Source organism: Drosophila kikkawai, chromosome 2L, assembly GCF_030179895.1.
Source record: "Drosophila kikkawai strain 14028-0561.14 chromosome 2L, DkikHiC1v2, whole genome shotgun sequence".
NCBI classification, from domain to species: domain Eukaryota; kingdom Metazoa; phylum Arthropoda; class Insecta; order Diptera; family Drosophilidae; genus Drosophila; species Drosophila kikkawai.
The window spans coordinates 17,783,596-17,805,252 of record NC_091728.1 but is presented as its reverse complement, the minus strand read 5'-3'; the positions used below and the strand labels follow the sequence as shown (position 1 = coordinate 17,805,252).

General features: G+C 38.8%; 1 protein-coding gene across 2 annotated transcripts in view; it reads right to left on the bottom strand.

Moving 5' to 3' along the window:
• Positions 1–1,174: 1,174 nt before the first annotated feature.
• The window catches only part of beat-IIIc (beaten path IIIc), a 76,043-nt gene continuing 55,560 nt past the window's right edge, over positions 1,175–21,657 (bottom strand). The window contains exons 3-7 of one of the 2 annotated variants that reach the window (XM_041775923.2): positions 10,802–11,013; positions 7,230–7,365; positions 4,531–4,796; positions 3,823–3,958; positions 1,175–3,756 (exon numbers count right to left, since the gene is read on the bottom strand). In XM_041775923.2, the coding sequence (XP_041631857.1) occupies positions 3,488–3,756; positions 3,823–3,958; positions 4,531–4,796; positions 7,230–7,365; positions 10,802–11,013 (1,019 nt within the window). In that variant the 3' untranslated portion in view covers positions 1,175–3,487. Of the gene's footprint in view, positions 3,959–4,530; positions 4,797–7,229; positions 7,366–10,801; positions 11,014–21,657 lie in introns of both variants that reach the window. The other variant, XM_017170457.3, reaches the window with a different exon arrangement.

The window sequence follows — 21,657 nt, the reverse complement described above, 5'->3', positions numbered from 1 at the left end:
AGATGCGGATGCCGGGCGATGACATCCCGAACTACAGATTAAGTGGAGCTGGAATTATGGCAACCAAAACGGCGAATTAGCTCCTCTATTAGCTCTTGTCCCGAAAGAAACGACAACCAAAAATCCCCAGGAAATCTGGCCGTTGTTTTCATTAGATGACAAATCTGATTTATGTGACATTTGATGTCCCAGATAGCAGGTGGGAACTGCCTTCCGTCTGCTCATTTGTGGCCATTTGTCGGCCAGCTAATAAATCTGCGGAGTCATCTCCTGGCATCCTCATATCCTTGTTATAATTTGTTTGGCTTTGTCCTCGGTATTTATCAAATGTTCTTATTTCGCTGGCAGCTTATTAGCGAGGTCCAGCCAGGTCCTATTTCGCACAGAAGCTAAGGTGCGACTTAGGGATAAGTCCACAGATATTTTCTATTTATTTTCTGGCTTTGTGGGGATGGCTCTCCTGTCTTAGTTGGTATTGGGTAAGAAATGTTGCTACATATTCATAGCCTGAAGGCTAAAATTCAGTAATTGCTACGGATTTCATTCGTTCGAAAATTGATTGTTGAATTGAGTATGTTTTATTTAATTAGAAATAGACAGTAATTTCTGTAGCTTAAAATTGTTTCCAAACCTAAAGAAATTATGTAACCTTAATTCTTTAAATTATCTCTCTTCCGTTTTTGGTTTTTCCTGTCTATTTCAGGTCTATTCTCTATGAATTTTCACACCCTTTTATATAAATTTCATGTACGCATAGAACTTCCTGCATTGCTATCCTTCTCCTTTTTGGTCTTTCCTATTTTTGGGTAACTGCTTCTTTTTTACTGCTAAACGTTTCGGGTGCTGCCCCCGTCTCTGTCTCGATTATTTTTTTATTTGTCGCCGAAGGTTGTTGTCACGTTCGCCGAGAACATTTTCACGTATTTGAAATATTTTCTTAAAATTACCCAATTTTCTTTGCGTTGCATCTAGCAAATATAAAAGAGGAATACACCGGAAAAGTATCTTCTTGCAGCTGGAGAGGTTAACTTGTCCTGGCTTTGCAATATAATTGAAGTTGGCTTGAAAGGGGGGAGGAACACGAATTTAATTTTCTTCGGGTAGAAAATACAGATAATTTAAGAGAAATGATAACAAACATACACCCAGGAATTAAAATAGTCAGATTCTAGAATGGATTTTGAAACAAATATGTTTTATTAATGAATTTCCACTCGTTTACTTCACAATTCTTTGTCCGGTTTCAGATCGGCTGCGAATGAGGATCGCACATAGAATGACGCTTAAAGATATTTACAGAGAGTTCTCCCCTTCGTCTGACCCACTGGCTGGCAGTTAAATTCAGTTGAAGTTACTTTATGGCATTTGATTTTAGTTGAGTTGTAAATTATTCTTATTCGCCTACGACGCAGCTTGTAAGGTTTGAATTGTTTACGGGTTCACATAGAGTTTATCGTATAGATTCGAATGCATTCTTGGTTTTATTTCGCTTTTTGCTTTTCTCTTGGCTTTTTATACACCTAAAAGTTGTTATTTAAATACACAAATAATTTACACTTACAATTACCACACATTTATGTTTTGTTTTTCGAATTAACTTTTATGCAATTCATAGTTCTCGTTTTTGTTTTAGTTCTGTTGCATTATCTTTAGGTTTTACGTTCTTAGTAATTTTCATGTTAATTGCAGTTAATGGCATCGATATTAAATAAGACTTAAAAAACCGTTACAGTTGACAACAATGCAGATTTATATGTATGTGTGTGTTTATGTATAGATCATTGCTAAAATTCGCATTCACTCGCACCCATTCACTCGCTCACTCGCACTCGATTGCACTCAATTAGCATTTGAATGTCCGCTCGTCGATATTTAAATGTATAATTTATATTTTATGCTCTGTTTTTTTCGCTTATTATTAAAATTGGCTCTCGTTTTTTGCATACTTTTTGTATTGTTTTTATTTTCATTTCAGTGATTTTGTTGTTCTGCTGCTGACAATCTTAACACTAATTTAGTTAGCTCATAATATTATTTACACACAGAATTTATGGACATCATTATGGGGAAAACAGTACAGAATGCATGGACAAAGCTTCCTTCTATTTACACAATAAAATTAATTTCATTCCGTTTGATTTCGTTTCAATTCGGTCAATTTCAGAACTGATTTCTGCTTTGTTATTAAGGCTTCATCACAATCATTTTTCTATTGTTAAAATTTGTTTGTCATTAACACCGAATTGCTCTTTTGACCTTTTGCTATTGTTTCTAACATTTGGCTAACTAAACTGTTTACGTTTTCTCTGGATGATGGCGAAGTTGAACACGGAATGTTATTAGTTTATTTGGGAGAATCAAACACACACAGAGACACGCACTCACTCGCTTTAGTTAATACCCATTAAGACTTTGGCAATTCATATAAATGTACGATATGTTTTTGTTAGTTTTAAGACTTTTCCAACAGTCACCGAGTTTTAATTTCTAGCTTTGATTAGTTATTTTCTCCTCCTCGTTTTGTTTTTCTTTTAATTTAAAATTAAGTGCATTTTTGGTTTGTTTTTCGTGTGGTTTCCAAGCATTATTCTAGTTTAAATTATTACAATCTTACATTATTTAATGCGAGAAAACGAAAGTTGCTTCGAAATCAACCATGGAAAACGACTTTTTTGTAGGTTTTTTGGGTAAACTTGTGACACGGTTGTACAGTAAGTAACGAAACTATAACTACAACTATATATATATCTGATTTTACCATAGATTCAACAATAATTTCGGCTTAAATTGAGACACATACACGAATAATTAAATCCTACACTAGTTACACTTTCGTTACGGACTGTACATCTCTCGCACAATTCAACCAGAGTGTTTGCTTGAATTTCTTTGTTTAACTTCGCAAAGCTAACATACTCTTACATATTTTCTCCTATTTATTAATTTGTATTTATGTTTATCTTTTGTTAAACTCGTTATTTGCCTTGAACGACATTTGTTGAGGGATTTTAAATCAGTTCCCCAACCATTTTGTGATATTCACTCTGTTTTCGCATGTGTGACAGTTAGCTTAAAAGTTAATAACATACAATACAGTTACATAAATATATATATATTAAATATTAACTATTTACAGATCTTTCTTTCGATTCGCAGTGAGCTAAAACATTTTCACGCTTTTCCATCGCGTACGAATACAGTTAAGTTTCATATAATTGTAATTTATAATCTAAACATTTTGTTTTCTACTGATCTCACTTTTTTTCTTTACAAATTAAATTCATGAAAGCTTTTGTTAACGGCATAAATAAATTTGCGGCGTTTGTTTTGTTTTGCATAACTTGTTTTTTTTTTTTAATTTTGTTGTTTCCTGTTTTTGATTTCCAGTGTGTTGGTTTTGATGTGTTTTTGTATGCAAAGCGAAGACGGAAAAATCGGTGAAAAGTGTGTACTGTGGAGGGAAAGTGCCACGTGCGGCTTAATGCAGCTACCGCGCAGCCATTGTGATTTTTCCCTGCTGCGTCGCGGATTTTCCGTGAGCTATTGGGCAGCTCTTCTCCTCCATCCCGATTTCCTCCTTCTCCTCCTCCTTCTCTTCCTGCCGGCCGGCCAGCAACTCACTCGACCCTGCCCTCCCATCTATCGATAGCTCGTGTATATCCGTTCTGCTCGCCAGGGTTGCCACCGCCACCGCCAGCAGAACCAGGGGCAGGACAAGCGGCGCCGGAACCGCAAATGGCGGGGCCGCGGAGCTGGCTGCATTGGGATGGACGAACAAAAACGATAAGATTTTGGTCACAAAAATTTCCCGATAGGACGTACCTTGGACGGGATCGGCGCGTGAGTTGCTGGCATAGACCGTTTCCCTCGACTCGAGCACCGGCGCCTTCTGCGGGCGGTCGCCCTCCACGGACTCCTCGTTGCTCCGCCAGTATAACGTCGACAACGAGGCGATGCACTACAATAGATCCAACAGATTCGGGGGTTAGCTAGCAAAAAGGCTATGGCATTGGCACACAGTCGAACTTTTTTGACTCGAAAAACCGGTTAAGTGGGGGGTGTTGTATCGAACAAAAGGTAAAAAGCATAAATGTATTCAAGTCCCTATATAATACTAAATAATGAAAACGAAAATGATTCCTTTGTCGTAGAAGAGTAAATCAAAAATCTACTCATGTGGGAGAAATATATACAATGAAATACAAGATATTTTAAAAGATAATACTTTAAACAAAGTCCATGAAATATTTCTCTCAGTAAAACAACATAAGTAAAAGGATTTCTTAAATTAAATACAGCATTTGTCTTAAAATTAAACTTTAAATAAAGCTCAAGTACATTTTTTCCCACAATATTAAAGTACAAAATAATAATAATATTAATAGAAATTATAAATAATTTAAAATAGAATAAAGTAATAATTATTTTGTAAATAAGTTATTAAAAAATATTACAATTTTGGTTTTATTTTCTTTAGTGTGCGATTTGAGCCAAAGTTCGACAGTGTGTTTTAATCAGGACAGGACTTACCTTCAGTTTCATGTCGCCGTTGCGAAAGTGCCTCTGCTCCACCCGAAACTGGAGTCCCAGGACAGAGGTCTCCAGACCGTCCCGTCCCGATACAATGGTGTCATACTTGCGCAGGGTCTGCGGATCTACGGGCTCCTCGTTCACCTTCCAACTCAACTCCACGGCAGGCTTCGAGCGTCCGGCAGTGCAATTGATACGCACATAATCCCCAATCTGGTAACGCGGACGACCACCACTGATTTTCGGGGGTCCTTGGTCCGGCAAAGCTGCAAATCGCATACAAAGAATACCAAAATCATCAGTTATGAGGTTGCCAACAGAATCGAGAATCGGGAAAACGGGAAAAGGGAAATGGGAAATTTCATTTACGGCCGCAGACATTTGGCGGCGACTCCTCTGGTAGCCGGGGGCTAACTGAATTTCGTAATAAACCCAAGCCACCGCAGGAGCAACAAGGGTACCGAACCAGGCAGCAATGCTCCAAAGGGACAACAACGCCAAGTCAGCGAAGCGCAGCCGGAAATTCAATAAAAGTTCCAGCCGCTGATGCACTGACGGGCAATGGGTGAGTGGCAAACGGCAAAAAAAAAAATAAAAGAAAATGCAATAAAATTAAGGGACACTAAAGGCTGTCTAGCTGAAGTGTCAACACTCTTACCAAGGGCTTTATTTTTTTTTTTATTTTACATATACCAATTTCCATTGGAAAAGTCATAAAAAATATATGGGAGTGTACTTGAGATTTTGAAAAATGAGTTTAAATGTCATTATGGAAACAACCTGAACATTGAGAAAACTGAGTGTCAATAAGTTCGTTTAAAGAAAATGTTATCTTATTTAGGCACTAGCCTTAGACCATCTAATCTGGACCATTACGAAAGCTACCTAGGACTTTCTATCTAGATCTATATGGACTCTGTGAGCGGAAACGGAAACGGTTTCGACTTGTTGGTGCTTTTGTCCTTGCTGTTTGCCAAAGGGGCCCCCAAAAAAGTGGAAACTGATGGTCGAGGGTGGCGCCGGATGAGCTGTGCCATATGCCCGGCTCGTTCTGTTGCCGAAGCTTTTAAAAACTTTGATTGAAAGCCAAACAGAAACAGTCGGGACCGCAGTATGAGCAGTATGAGCGGCAGCATAACAACTGAGAGCCAGAAAACAAAAGCACAACAAAAGCCCCCGGTTAGAACAAAGACACAGTCCACAGCTAAACAATGACAAAAAAAAAAAAAAAAAAACAAAAATGGGAATCAGCAGAGGCTGTGGTAGGGAGGAGAGTGGTGGTAAAGGGGGAGTGTTGGCACGCCCACTCTAAAGTTTTATAATTGAACAAACGAAATGTCAACGCCAGTTCAAAGCGCTCCACACAGCACGTGTATTTGTTTGGTAAGGTTGGCAAGAGGAGTGAGGAGAAGGTACACTGTTTTTAGCAGAATTGGGATATCTATGTATACAGTTCTTACAAAAAAAAAAAGGAAATAGCAAGGAACTTTTTACAAATAAATATTAAAATATTAAATTTTGATTACAATATTTCATTCCAAAAATATTAAGTTATAAATAAATTAATTATAAATTATATATAATTGTTTTCAATTATTTCGGCGCAGTGGAAGGCTGTGGGGATATTTACCCACACTTTAAAGCTGCTGCCCAATCTTTTAGTTGTTGATTTGTGTGCGTTTTCAGTTTTGCGGCGGCGTCTTGAAAATTTTTGGCATTGCCCTGCAGGAAATTTGGACGGAACAAGAGTCCAGCGACGGAACCCGGGACAGCCAAGTTCCAAAATTGAGTTAAACTGTTAAGCCGGGCAAGTTTTGCCAGGGGCTCAAGTTCGGGGAAATCTTGGCAAGTTCACTAAGCTTGTTTGGCATTAGGAGCATAGAATCAAATGAAGCCTGTCAAATGCAGTGCAAATGCTTTTTGACTAAGTAAACACAGTTCCGATTCAATAAAGCTGATTGGTTCAGGCTGTTTGAATTCAGGTGAAGCTACCACCTAACAGTGTCAGGCAAAAGTAAGCTAACGCCAGCCAAGGCCATAGTTAAATCAATGCCAGAGCAGGGAAATCAGGCGGCGGAGATTAACGGAGTTTGTGTGTTTACCTGATTAGTTTCTTTGCTTAAAACGAAACGTTAGCATTTTCTTTTGTACTTCTATTTCAGTTGACAATTTTAGATAATGAAATTATTAAAGACGATTTAAATTTAGCTAAGAATTGCTTAGAGGGAAAAAACTTTTCTTCAGAATGTATGTTTCCTTATATGGACAAATTATTAAAGATGTTTTAAGACGTTAAGTGCCAGTAATCTAATTTGTTTAGTGAAATTTTCCCTTTATTATTTTTAAATACATAAGTTTATGCACACAAAGAATAATTTACAGCAACTCTGATACTGTATCAAGTTTTATATAAATTATATACATTTTCAGATTTAAGTTCAACGGTGCTGCCCACTTTAGGGTTAACCCCATCGCCCGTGACAAGTTTCAAGAATAAAAGTCAAAGTCAGCATCAGTTGCCCAGCCAAAGGGAGTAACTATGTACCTCCCCTCTGCCGCAGCATCTGGGCCACCAGCAGTCAGCGCCAAATGGCCACAATTTCTAATTAGAGTTATAAGTTTTCGCCACGACTTTCAGTTGGCTGCGTACACATACAAACTGGAGGTCTGTGCTGGTTGGAAATATATATGGTACTTACACACAACAACCATGTCGCCATGTTCAGTGACCGTCTGGAAGGAGGGCGCCTCGCCAGAAACCTCGCACCGGAAGCGGCCCGTCGACAGCAGATTGACGTTGCGCAGAGTAACAATCGCGTCGCTCGAGTTGTGCAACTGCAATTAAAAATGAGAACAGAAGGGAACGGTCAGCATTGGGGGAAAATCGGTATGGAAAATTATTTCACGGATCGAAGAAATTAATGTCCTAAAAAATATAAGGATATAAGATATAAAAAATTGATTTTTGAACATTTAAAATACAAATCTTTTAAAAGTTAAGATAATTAATGATCTTAGATTTTATAAACTAGTTTATGAACATAATATTTATTTAATTTAACACAGAAAACATTGGCCTTTAGGAAGAAAATCATATAATAATTCAATTCAATTAAATATTTTTTAGATAAGTTGATATTAACTAAAAAGATTTTCAAAATTAAATTACTATAGGTAATTTTTATCCATTAAAATTTCAAGAATTTTTTTAGTTATGGTACTTTAAGTATACCATGTAGTCTATTTTTAAGCAATTTATTTATTATAATAAACTTTTAAGTATCTTAATCTATAAAAAAAAAAAACTTAAACCAATTTCCAGCATTTGTAAACCTTGCTAAAATACGTTTACTACAAGGAATAATTCCCCTAATTAGGGTATTAAACCAGAAAGCGACCCTGTGCAAAGTGAAATTGTTGAATGATGGCGACGCAGAAGATGGAAGATGGTTAAAATTAATGTAACGAAAAGTGGGGGAAAAGTTGCAGGGCCCCCTCAGCATCCCCTCTGCTGCTTAACTCCCTGACGTTGTCATTGGCAGTTTCAATACCATCAACCAGTGCCGGCGAAAGGGGGGATTCGCAGGAGCCGTGGGGCCCTGGGTCCTGCAGCCACTTTGGACGTTAATGTAACGTAATTGCTTTTGAAAACTGCCGCTGCTTCGCTTGTTTTTCATGCTGCCGCCTTCCTTTACTCACTTTTCGTGTTTTTCATGTTTTTTGTAATTTTTTTTGTTTTTTCGTAAATGCCTTTTAAATGTCCGAGATGTTCAACAAAAAATAAAAACTCGAAGGGTCAACGCTGGGATGTCTGCTGACCAAAAAAAGGGTTAGGCAAATATTTCACTTGAACTTTAAGCCATTAAATCCGGGTCTAAGTGGGGGTGTGGGGATTCGGCGCGGGGTTAAGGAGATCGCCGGCTTGTTGTTTAACCCCTCAAAGCTCCCCGCACTTAGTTATCTGGCCAAGCAGAAAAGTGCACTTTGTTATCTTTTATTGCGCATTCCTGCCCGTTGCTGTTGTTTTAACCTAATTTATAGTTTACCACACAAACACACGGTGAGCCCAGGTAGACCGCACGTCTAAGTCCAAGTTGCCTAGACCAACTATTCCCCAACAGCAATAAAACAAGCCGAAGCAGCAACAGAACCCTCGCCTAGCCGTATGCATCCCCTCCTCAGTCACTCAAATCGATTATGCTAAAACAATATCCAGCCAATGGAGCCAGCACACACACACGGACATCCGCATCAATTGGTTATCGCTAACTGGCATCTTCTGTAACTCCCATCGTACTCCTCCCCACATCAAAAAGTTTGCCGCGAAGCAGCTAAAGGAGCAGCGCACAGTGGTTGCGACACGTTGAGTCAGGGATTCAATTTGGAGAAATTACTGGAATATTATTCTTCTTTATATATCTTAATAGTAAAATTATAAGTACTTTGATAACATTATATTACATTTCTTGTTAAAATATATATAATTAATACCAAAGTTCAATCCGGTTTCTAAAATATTTCTCTTTTTAGATCTTCTAATTCTAATCCGTATTTTATAATTTCAAGTAGTCTGGACATATTTTGAGCCCACTGCAACCGAAACGGAAATCGTTTAGCGGTAATGTGGAGCGTGGATCGTGGATAGCAGGGTGCAGGGTGTGGAATTCGTTACGGCCCTTATGGACACTCTTTCTGGCCACGCCCACAGCCGCCGGCAAACGCAAAAGCGCAACTTGAAATATTTATTGCACTTAACGAGCGACAGGGATGGACTGAGTCGGAGCTGGAAAGCAGATTTCACTTTTTCGGTAGCAGATTAGGGGGAAAACTAAGGGGGGGAAATGAGGACGGAAAAGCGAGCATGGCATGTCGAATGTAACCATCAACCGACTGCGATTGTCTGCTCACGTGCTTATCTAAAACTCGCTTTTCCCATGCCCCATTCCTAACCCCCCAGACCCAAAAACAACCATCTAACGCCATCCCTTTTGCGATTTTCCGGGCTGCGGGGGCTTTGGTAGGTTAACGTCTAGTGCATTGTTACGTGCCAAAGTTTTAGTGGCTAAAATAATGGAGCAACGCCAGTCGAAGTGCTCCATACTCATTCTCGTTTTGCGGTCGATTAAACAGTTCGATCTGCGAATGTTTTATCTTTCTGAGCATATGTTTGACATGCCATCTGTATCTACTCTTAAAACTCTCATTTGGCTTAAGGCTTGCGAAGTTCATAAAAAATAAAAGAAAATTTAGCACAAAAGTCTTTAGATTTGCTTAAGACCAAGTATTTATAAACTTCAAACTTTGTAGGGTGCAAGGAATTGTATTTTTGAATTTTTATTGTCCTTTTAGTGTGAAGTGCAATGCAATGAAATGAAAAGTTCTCAGGTAAGGTAAAGTTTTGGTTATGGAAACTCTTTAAGGTATAGGAAAGTTTCCTTTTTAGTAATTTAAACCATCTGCGGGCCTTAAAAGTTTACCTAAAGTTATAGTATTTATTTTTCATTTTACTTATAATATAAAATGTATAAAACTCCAAGTATTAATTGGGTTGTATTATATTCTGCTAAACTTAGTCTTCCTTTATTTTTAATCAACTGAAACCATCTTTTCATATTTTTTCCCAGACCCCTGAAGAGGTCAGACCCAAGTCTCTTGCCTTGCCATCAAAACTTCCAAGTACGAGGGCGCACAGCTAAGTCTAGAAGTTCTTTTGTCCTTTAGTTTGTGTCTCGCAGTCTCTGCTCAAAAGGTAGTGCATTGTCTAGAGAGACAAGAACTCACCTATCCTTGCCACGGCCATTCCCTTACTGCCGTCAAAATCACCTTTCCCCAACCTCATTTGGGGCTACGATAAACAATTCTCCCTTTTTTCCTAACACACACGCAGACCGTAAAAGAAGAAATGCGGAAAAAAAGTAAACAGTCGGAAAAATTTAGTTTTAAAATCTAGAAAATATTATTTAAAGACAAAAGCAGTTTGAATAATTTTTTTCTATAAGTAAAATCAAACTCTAAGGTTTTTTTAAGCTCAATTAATAATATATAAATTGAGAAACCCCTAAATATGTGTAATTTAGTAGTATTATCCCTCAGTGTATGAGCACAAAGGGAACTGGCATACTGCATTGTTATTTCGGCAGGCACCGCAAAGTATGCAACGTTGTTTTTAATGCTTAGTTTTAGTGCGACACCAACAGCAGCAACAAACTTTTGCTTGCGGGCGAAGATAGGAATGTGTAAGGACATAAGGACATAAGGCACGGGCACTCACATCAACGTTAACACCTGGCAGCAGGAAGGTCTGCGCGGGCGGCATATCCCTGGGCACATAGCGGTAGAACTCGTTGCCATCCTTGTACCATTTCACCGAGTAGAGGGCCTCGCCATCCAGATCGTACAGGCACTCCAGCTGCGTCGCGGAGCCCTTAACCACGTATTGCGGAATGCGAATCTCGGTCAATTTCAGGCCATCAACGTTGAAATCTGCAATGAAATTCAAGAGTAAACGCATTAAAGTGGTATTTAAACAACTAATTACTTTATTATGGTGTAAATGGCATATCGGTCAAACAGCTGGGGAATTTTGTATTCCTGTAATATTATAGGTTTGCACACGAAGAAATTAAGCTTATATTCTGGATTTATAAATATAATAATATCATTTTAATCCGGTGTGACTTTCTAGAACTAAAACTAATTCTGTAAAAGTGAACTTATGTAATCCATAAAAGTTTAATATGAACTTCCATCATGTAATTTCTCATTTAAAATTCTTTTTATTTTTATTTAATAACAAATTCTTTATTAGCCAAATATTTGATATCCCAATTATGGTATACACCCCGCAGGGCTGGATAATCTTGATACTCAATTTTGCATGTTGATATTATTTTTATTTTTTGCAGGTGCTTTAAAACCTTAATTGGCGGCGGGTTGAGCTCGACGGCGGCTGATTGATTTATGTAGCTGGAAATTTTTAATTAATTACCAAAGTTTATTTTCACTAGAGCCTGTGTCAACCCACGAACAAAATGAGCGATGGATCTGGCCCAAAAACCCTTTAATGCTAAATGTATATTCGGTATAATTTATAAAAAACATTTGGCCATCAACTCTTTTGCGTTTAATTTGCCAGAGTGCTGTATTTCGTTGTGGATGTGTGTTTTATATTAAATTATATAGATTAATAAGTCAATGCGTTGACAGGAAATGATGTTTTGCTTTGGCTACATGATTGAGAGCCCCCACTATGAGTTGGGGCGAGGGGTCTTTTCAGCCTGACTTTGCTCACTTGGCCAGGCTCGTTGCTAGTCTTGTAACATTTTATGGCAAACTTGTTTATTGTCAATATTGACAATGATACAAGGACACACACGCAGTGTGTGGGGAATTTATATATACACGTACGCCCACCCACTTTTTTGGCGTGTCCCACATTATTACATCGCCAGTGGCTGTCACTCCAAGGATGACTGCTCGCTTGCCTGTCCTCCATCGCCTTTTCCCAACAATCGTTGCACATTACAAGTGTAATAAAATGTGAAAGGATACTATTGTGTACATAGGCAAGGAGGAAAGCCAGAATCCCTTATCATGTGTGTCCTATGCCCTTATCCATCGATATGACTTGTAATTGTTGTCGCTCCAGTTGAGCTGACTTCAGTCGAGTGCACTGTCATGTTTGCTCGAAGACAGAACACTTTCGGCAATGAGAGATGTTTTAGCAATAAGTTTTTCACTGATTCGCAATTAACTGATGGAATAGCCAATTGAATTGATTGAGTTAGTGAGCCGGAGGGAGAATTACAAAACAGGATGAAAAGGAAATTTAAAGGTCAAGTGATCAATCGATAAGTTTGTTAGTTTAGGCGGATGTGTGGAGTCATTATGCTGCTAACTTGATTACTTAATTATGGTAATGCTTTGCTTAGACTGACTCATTTACAGATTACTATGGCATTGACATGGATGCTTGGCAAATTTGAGATTTAAGTTGTATGTTGATGATTTTGCCATGCGAAAGATTTCTTCACTGCAACTAATTGACATTCAATATATATTTGCAATTATATTTATTTAGATTTTTAGTCAGAGAGCAGGAGAATTAATTTTGAACATGCAACAAATTCTTGCCTCAGTCTCAAGTTGCGCTTTAGGATTCATTGGGAATTACACTAGCTTACAATCAAAATTCCCTAAGCTTACTCCAACAAGAAAGCTGACAAGCGGTAAATCAATATTGCCAATAAACTTGGCCTGATATTCAGACCTATCTTTGAACAGTATAATGTTTGAAGATATGTAAAAGCTCGTGCAGTTGTAGCCATGGAAATGCATTTTCCCCCAAAACCATCTTACCACATATAAACACATGCAGGTGAGAATGTGAGCAGTACTTTAAGGAGCCACTTGCAGCAAGGACCTTGCCACAATTTGCAGGAAAAGTTGCGTCAAATGACAGTGCCCTAGGATGGGAACGAGGTGGCGGCAGCAGAGTCAAGCAGAGGAACATTAATGAGACTGCATGGGTGAAGTTTTCGGTAAGGACTCTACCCACAAGAATCATGTCCTTGCTCTATGTGTGCGGCATATACTCCCTTGGCCAACCCGCTGGCCGGCATCCAAAACAAAGAAAAATGCGCACAAGAAAAGGTAAAACAAATACAGGAGAACGGAAAACAAACAGAAAAACTTTCATTTTATTTGGTTTTCAAGCGAATTTAGGTTACATGCTCCCATTCTCCGTCTGCTGCGCTCATTAATTCTGCTTAAGAGTCGAACTGCAAATGGAACTGTGACGCAGAAGCAGCAGCATAGCAAAAAAAAAAAAGGTACAGTGATCTCATTGCAATGTACTTATATGTTGGTCAATGATAAAACAGGAATAGAAAGCATCAGAGAAGAGAAAACAGGATTAAAATACACCTTCGTATCACCTTCTAGGAAATCATTAAAAACTGTAAATGCAGTGCTAATTTTTATGGCATATCCTGGGCTGTTTAAATATCATTTTGGAACATTTCGAGAGATCACTGTGACACCTGGAACAGCATCACTACAGCTGAAGCATCAATAGAGGCAGCAGCAGTTTCAACGAAAGTTTCTCTTTTGGGTAATTTCAGTAACTTTGTCATTTGGGCTCCTTGACACACTCACCAGCACACTAATACATACACTCGGCTCGTGCAGGATGCCAACAGGACACACAATAGCTGTTCTTGTATCTTCGTTTGTTGCCGGAGTTCTTGGAGTTCGGGTTTGAGTGGAATTAATATGCTCAGGCTGCGACCTTTGCCAAGTGAAAAATCAATTTCCCCTTCGACAACACAGCGAGAAACAAAAGTGAATTAATTGTTAAAAATTGTTTTATCAGTTTGAATATCCATAAATAAGGGCAGATGATGTCTACAAAAACCATATCGATTTTCTTTAAATACATTAATTAATGATTACTAATCATTCAACATAAATTTCTCTGCATGCATTTGTTCTCAGAAAAGTGAATTTCCTTCTTCCTTTCGCTACTGCTTTTCTTCTGTCAACTTTTTCTGTGGGCGACAAAAGTTTTCTTTCATACTTCATTGGGGTTAAGTGATTAAATTTGCAAAGGACACAAAAATACCGAGAAATATTCGCCGACGAAGTAAGTCGAAAGAGGATGCCGTAAAGGGAAAATTGCGAATAGAATGAGCGTAGGAGAAAGTAAAAGAAACTTTAGCACATATGACATGAAAATTTATGCGGATCTCATCCCCTTGGTTCCTGAAATGGCACACGTGCATAATTGCTAACAAGTTGAAACTTTCAGTGGCATATGATTTCAGGCAGTGGCTTCGGGATAGACCAAGGCTGTAGTTGACTTTTAATATAAACATTTACTTGATGATGATGATTAAATGTCTCTGTAGAAAGAGCTTAGTCTAAAAGGGGTTTTCATTTTAAGTGATGGCTGTAATTAATAATTTATATTTAAAAGGAAATGAACCATTTATTCTTTAATTTCCTTTCTGAAAATATGTCTTAGCTTCTATTGTTAGCCGCTTGTTGGCCGCAGGAAATGGTTTGTGCCTATCTAACCCACTGTGCATGTTAATAGGCGACAAATCACATTCGATTCGCTTCCATTCCGCCTGGGGGGATTTTTTCGAAAATGTCCTAGCTCATCTGTTGCTGCAGCGGTTGGGGGAGCGGTTGTTAAAACTGTCATCGGTTTTGGGGGAGTCCTTTCATGGTTAGGGGTTGGATGGGCGATGGAGGAATGTGAATGCTTGGGGCAGGTCACTATGGTACATCGCTACACTATTGCCGGACATCTTTAATCTTTGGCAAAAAGTTAGACTCGTTAGGGAGTTGGCCGCTTCCTTGCAGTGTTCCTCTATTTTGCCAGACTGGCTCCCCCAGGAGGCTGGCCATTTCTGCCATGCCCAGAGGATCCTCTTTTTTTTCGCATTTTTTGTTAGCCCTCGGGGTCGGTTCAAGCTTAATATCCGCTGCCAGCGCCAGTGCTGTTGTTGTTGGTCGTCTTTGGTTTATTAGTAGTTCGTGCCAGGACACCAAGGATGCCAGGATAGCAGGCCAGGATCTCGCAGGCAGCAGATGAAAGGAGGAAGAAGCCAGAGCTGTTTGCCTATGTAAATGTCTGCACATGAGCCAGGACTGCAGACTCCGGAGTCCGGACCATTCGCATCCCCATTCTCATCCTGCCAAAAGACAAACAATGGCTGTGCGTGTCCATGGTCCTGCCTTAGCTTATACTTGGCCTCTATGGCCAGTGCCCGAGGTAGCAATATTTGCTTTCTCCGCTCTCATCATTTGCATATAATGGCTCTGTAAAAGTTCATAAGGATGCGGGATGTGAAGACTGCAATTCGATTTTGGAATTTAATAAAAACCCGTTGCAGGCTATGCATTCTATGGACGTTGAAAGAACCACAGTAAAGGCTTCACAGTTGCTAAGTCATTTTTTATGCGATTTTTCTTATTAGTTGAGATGAAATTTTATTTAATCTTTCGAATATATTGGATGAGATTTGCTACCAACAGAAAATACATAAATATAAATAAATAAAGGTAAATTGGAGAAAAGTTTCACAGAAATATAGTATTTGATTGTATGCCTTTTCCCTTAAACAAAATATTTAATTTATAAACTAAGAGATATTTTTAATTGAACTTTAGCTGTACCTCGAAGCCAGCTACGTAAAAATTTGATCTAAGCCAAACTATAAACGGAAAGGGTTAAGCTCAGCTGAATAGCAACCAACAATTTTTTCTGTAAAAATATTTTCTGACCGGCTTAGATTCCCTGCCACCCTCCCCGTCTCTTTCTCACTACGGCATGCTATCTTTTTCAGGATCCACTGGGATGAGAAAATATTCGCGATTCTCGCTTGGCTTGACTTTAATGCGTCTGGGGGCCGAGCGGCGGCGACTGCCCCGGGGGCGTGGCAGGCAGCGCAACAATTACTTCAGCCCTCCCCGGGGCAACATCAAAAAATGGGGCGGGGGCTGCAGAGAAGCAGAGGGAAAAATTGTATGGAAAATGAAAAGAAAACAAGGCAAAATGATGATTAGGATGGGCGAGGACGAGGGCGAGGGCAGGGAACTGGACCCGGAACCGGGATTGGGATTCCGTAGGGTCTCGGTTCAAATGGAGGTTAAGCTGGACCATGACTGTAACTACAGGCCATCGCCCAACCCCTCGGCAGCATAAATATTAAATTGCTGAGACAATAAGATAAGAACACGGCCTGGACTTGATTAGGGCCGGGAAATAAAAGAAAAGGGGCGTGCCATGATTGGGGGGAGCCCCCTTTTAAAATTTGTGTGTGCATTTTTCCTGGCTTCTGTTTGTGATTGAGGGGGAAGGAATGGGAGCCATAATTAGTTTTGGGAGGAGCTTAGCTAATTCCTTTTATTTACACTTTCTAAATTTAAATGTGTTTGCTTTCATACAAAAATCTATATAAAAGTTTAATAAAGTTTATGAAGGAAGTAAATAATCTAAATCTTATCACGTATTATATTTTTCTCTATTTACCGCAAGGCGTTAAATATTATTCTATATAAAGTAACTATATTTTTTATCACCATTCCGAAGCCCCTATCCTATTTTTCCTTATATCCTTAACCGAAGCTCTTTCGATTTGGATATCTTAGTTTTCCATCATCATTTTTATGCACATCCTCCTCCATGAATTTCAATAAACCTTTCCCAACACATGAGCCACCATATATATCCTTGCCTTTGTCCATATTTATCGATAAACCATGATTTACGCTCATTATTTGCTCTACACACACACAAACAGACGCACGCAAAGGACTATTGTTGCTAAGCAATTTTCCCACACATCAATGCCAACAACAACTGAATGAGAAGAGGCAACAGAATCAACAGGGATAACAACCACTACACAGAACTGAAACTGGCTGGCCCGTCGTTTGAGTAAAGCCATTATATTCATTAGCTTATACACTGATAAAAAAAAATGAAATGAGAAAATAGCAGCCATAGTTCAATTAAATTTAAATTCCTAAACGAAGCTTTACACCATTATTGCTTATTGTATTTAAAAACATGTTATTCTAAGTCTAAAGTTTATTTTCTTCGCTCGATTTCTTTCAGTGACATCATCCTCTAGGAAGGCAAATTGTTGCTATTGTCATGCACTGCACATTTATCCTTCACTCTCTGTCTTCCGTCTTGGCTGTCGCTTCCTCTGTGCGATTATATTTTTACACATGTGTGTGAGCGCTGGCTTTTCCTTCCTTTGACTGTGTTTATTTTGGTGCTTTTCCTAGCCGGCCACCCCATCCGAATTTTAGTTCTATCCGCCTTTCCTCTGTTGGCAGAGTTTGTTTGCTTTACTGTTTTCCTTTTTTTCGTGTTCCTTTGGCGCTGCTCTTGTGTTATTTTCGCTGACTGGCGTCAGTAATTTGCTCCTTATTGAGATGTTTGTTTATTTACCGAGCAATTTGTATTCATTGTGCAGCTCAAAGGGGGGTGGCTTGTATCCCTCAAGTTTACGATGTGCTTCTGTGTTGGCCTTGGTAAGTTATAGTTTCCGCAACTCATTTGGCCGCTTTGGTTGGCTGGAATTGATTTTTATGCCGCCATCAGCTGGCCTATCCCTTGGCCAATTTAATTGTGTATTTTGGTGGTTTTCTCTGGGTGAAGGGAGCCTTAGCCTGGGCTTGACCATTAGCCGGCCAAGTTAATTTATTTGCAATTAGTAGGATTTTTTGCAAGGACCAAAGGGATAAACAAATGGGAATGGGGTATTTTACCCTTAATTATTTTTATTTCTATTAAGGTTTACTATGGGGTCTATAAAATGTGGGTTTCAGTTGGTTTTTCTAAAAGAATTTAAAATTTAAGAAAGAATAGAATGTTTTATTTAGTTTAAAAAGCTGGTAGATATACTGCCTGAATAAAAGCAGCATTCATATATATGCAAATGTATTTCTGTTAAATTTGTACTATTTTCTCCCGTTTTCTACCTAACTCGAAATAGTTTCTGTATTTTTCCGCTTACTTCTTTTAATTTATATACAAATGAGCTCTGAGCCTTGAGGTAAGCCCAAAGTTTTCACTTGAAATTGTTGAACAAAAATTGCAGCGACTGTGTCATGTAATATGCAATTCACATAATACAACACCCCAAAAACTTTTGCTGCACTTGAACTTTAGTTGGAATAAAAGGGCCGGCAACAAGGGCAACGAGCAGGCGGAGAGGGAAGTGGGTTGCACACGTCGCCTCTGGGCTAAAGCTGAAACATTTTGCTAATGGAGCTTAAAATTTATGTAAGCTATTGTCGGGCTCTAGCCCGGCATCCCACTTGTAGCCCCCTTTCGCCCCAGCGTCCATGTCATGCATGCATAAGTGCAGTGGAGGAGCAGGAGCAGTGAGGCGGCTGCAGAGGGGCCAGCAAAAACATATTGCATACTTTTGTGCATGCAAGCTGAAAATTAAAAGCGCTTACGTTGGCACACAAAAAAAGAGGAGCAGCAGGAGAGATGCAAAGGAGCAGATGAAATGAGTGCGTAGCCAATGCCCAGCCCCAATTTCCCCACCGGAAAGCAAATGATGCTGTCTTCCTTTGCCATTTCCCACCATTATTTCCTTAATCAAAGAGTACGCAATGGCCACGACTGCAAGCAAATAAAAATCGATTCCCCGCTATGGCATTATAATTCGGCTGCGAAGTCAATTGAATACAAATTACAGAGGAACATTTAAACCTATTGACAAAAAATTAATTTTTAAGTTAAAGTCTTAATAATTAAATAATATTTTAATGAATTATAATGAATATTAAGGTTCAAATATGGATACAAGATTTTTATCTCTTTAAAGAAAAGCAAAATACAAAAGTGTTACTGATTTCCCCTTGTTCTTTTTTTATTTTTCTTATGACTTTTGGCACGAACTGCAGCTGTTGATGCTAACGATGATGATAATGATGACAATGTTGATGCTGATGACGATGCCGACGATAATGTCGACGATTTGCCACATGAATACAAACACAACAAAGGCGCCGTGGAGACACTGAGCTCATCCAATTTTTTCTATAAGGGCAGGAATAATTTAGTGCTTTGTAGAATAAATGTTTCAGTTAAAATTTAGCAATTCGTTGCAGATACAGGAGAGAGAGCGAGGAGTGAGGGAGCCAACCGGCAGCAGTCCGGAACCAGGGAAATTGTTGAATTTTTCATTCCACTTTCCCACTCTCACTGACACAGCGACACAGGAAGGAGAAGGGGGAGGACTCACAGACACATGGGAGCTTTATCTCCCTTTTCGTCCTGGCTTCTTGCGGTAATTACTCTCCGGATCTGGTTTAAGCCATTTGTTTGACTTGAAATTTATCTGGATATTTGCCTGTAAGTTTGTTTCTCTCTGTCACTTCCCTTTTTCTTATCTCTTTTGGGTTTATACAAAAACTTGTACCCAATTTCAGTTTGGAATACAATTAAATGGGGAAGAGGACAGACGAAAAACAATTATTAATCCATTGGGAGTAACTAATCTGGCAGTTGGCAATCGATAAGCATTAGAGCATAAAATTAAGAATAAATCTCACTAAAGTATTATTTATTTCAAACTAATGTATACTTTACTTGGACTCACTAATTTTTATACTATTAATTTTAATTTCATTATGCGACTTGCATCCTTTTAATTCAATTTGCCTTGCTTTCGTTTCATTCTCGATATAAACTTGTTTGCTCCCTTAAAACCCATTGGAATTCCATTAAACGCAAACCAATCAGAATTGTTGATTCAAGTTGATGCGATTAAGATTCCTGTTGCTCAGTGTAAGCGGAGGGCATTTTGCGGTAACCCCCAAGGCCCCTCGATAGCCATCAGGAGCGGGCAGAACGGGAAGGGGGGAGACCATCCTTGAGGAAGTGCGTCTTGTCGCTGGCTGCTTATTGAGGCTTAGATCCGATTTGCCAAAAGACAAGCCGCCCATGAAATTGTTTGTTTATTGAAAAATGATTGTAAGGAGAGACGCACAGACACATATACCGAAATGTTAGGGAAGGGGGTTCCCAAGGAGGAGGATTTGTGGAAGGGCCAAAGACAAGAAGCCGAAACCGAAACCAAAACAGAGAACAAAGGCAACAGTAGCAGGAGTCGAAGCAACAACAAACCATCGATACAGTGAACGAAATGTGTTTAATATTAAAAATTCAAGAAATTTTTAATTTCTTGAGAGATATTTTCAAATAAAATAAAGTTTGAAAAGTAACAATTGAATAGATATATTCTTCAAGATTTGACAAACAATTTATTTCTTCTAAGCAATTATGTTCTCCCAACTTTTATTGTATTCTTTTTATATTTATATTTATATCTTAACTAATTTTCCGCAGTGCACGAAGCTGGGTGGCTGGCAACCGATGCGATTAAGCGATAACCCGACAGCGAACCTTAAGCCGCCAAATGGTCTGTGAATGCTGGAATGCTGCCCAACCTCCTTGGCCCCCGTCTCCCCTCGATTCTCGCTCCTCCGCCTGTGGTTTTTTTTTTTTTTATTTTGGCTCTCGGCTTTTGTCGGCTTTTGGGGCCCATTATCATTTTTGAAATCAATCTGTTTACAAGGCATAAAAGTTTATGCATACAGATGTATATTCCACTCTCTCGCTTACTTTCTGATTGTATTCTGATTGCTTTGTCGCAGTTTGAAAAATCGTTTGTTGATTTTTCCATTTCGGGCTTAGCTTCTCTTGTGGTTTTTTTTTTTTTTCCCACTTTATCTGCCGCACTATAAATTTGTATTTTTTCCAGCTGATGAGTGCTTTATGTGTGCATGCGTATCTGGGTGAGTATCTGTGCGAGTATCTGTGTGTGCTTTTGATTCGAGTGTTTGTGCCACAAAAGGCGGCGACTGTTTTCTGTTTGTGTTTGTGTGCATTGATTGAGTGCATTGAGTTGTTGAAGTTTGTTGCCAACAGTTGCCAACCCCCGTCTTTCCCCCGTGCCACGCCCCACCCCATAAACAACAGTTGGCCAAAAAGTTTTCTGCCTTTTTGCGGTTTTGTGATATGGCCAACAAACAAAAGCTGGCAAAAATAGAGGAAACCAGAAATCGAGAAAAGTGGGAAAAAATGTTGACAACAGATTGCACTGGGCCATGTTTAAATGGCTCAAAGGGGGGGCTAAAAGAGAATCTGGGAAAGTGACGGAAAGCCGGGAAAACTAAAGGGAAAAGAGAGCTTTTTGCCTGTTGAACATCTGTGCCGAAACCTTCAATGGAGCCGGTAGAAAAGTCATAGCTTTGATAGGGCTTCAATTTCCTGCTGGATCTTAAACAAATAAATAATAATTCGATAGGCCAAAGTCTTTAAAATTATCATTTAATAGGACATGAACTTCCTGCAATTATTATTATTTTCTCCAAATATTTATTTAGTAATTATTTGTTTTACCTAAATAAATATTTATTCATTTTTTATAACAAAATAGTTATCGTTTTCATATGAAAATATTACTATTCAAAACACTTCAACCACCTCTCTCTCTCTGTTTAAAGTTCTCTTCAAATAAAAAAAACTAAATAAAAGAAAGGCTCTTCAACATTTGAAAATGTTTCCGGTAGTGGCACTCCTTTTTT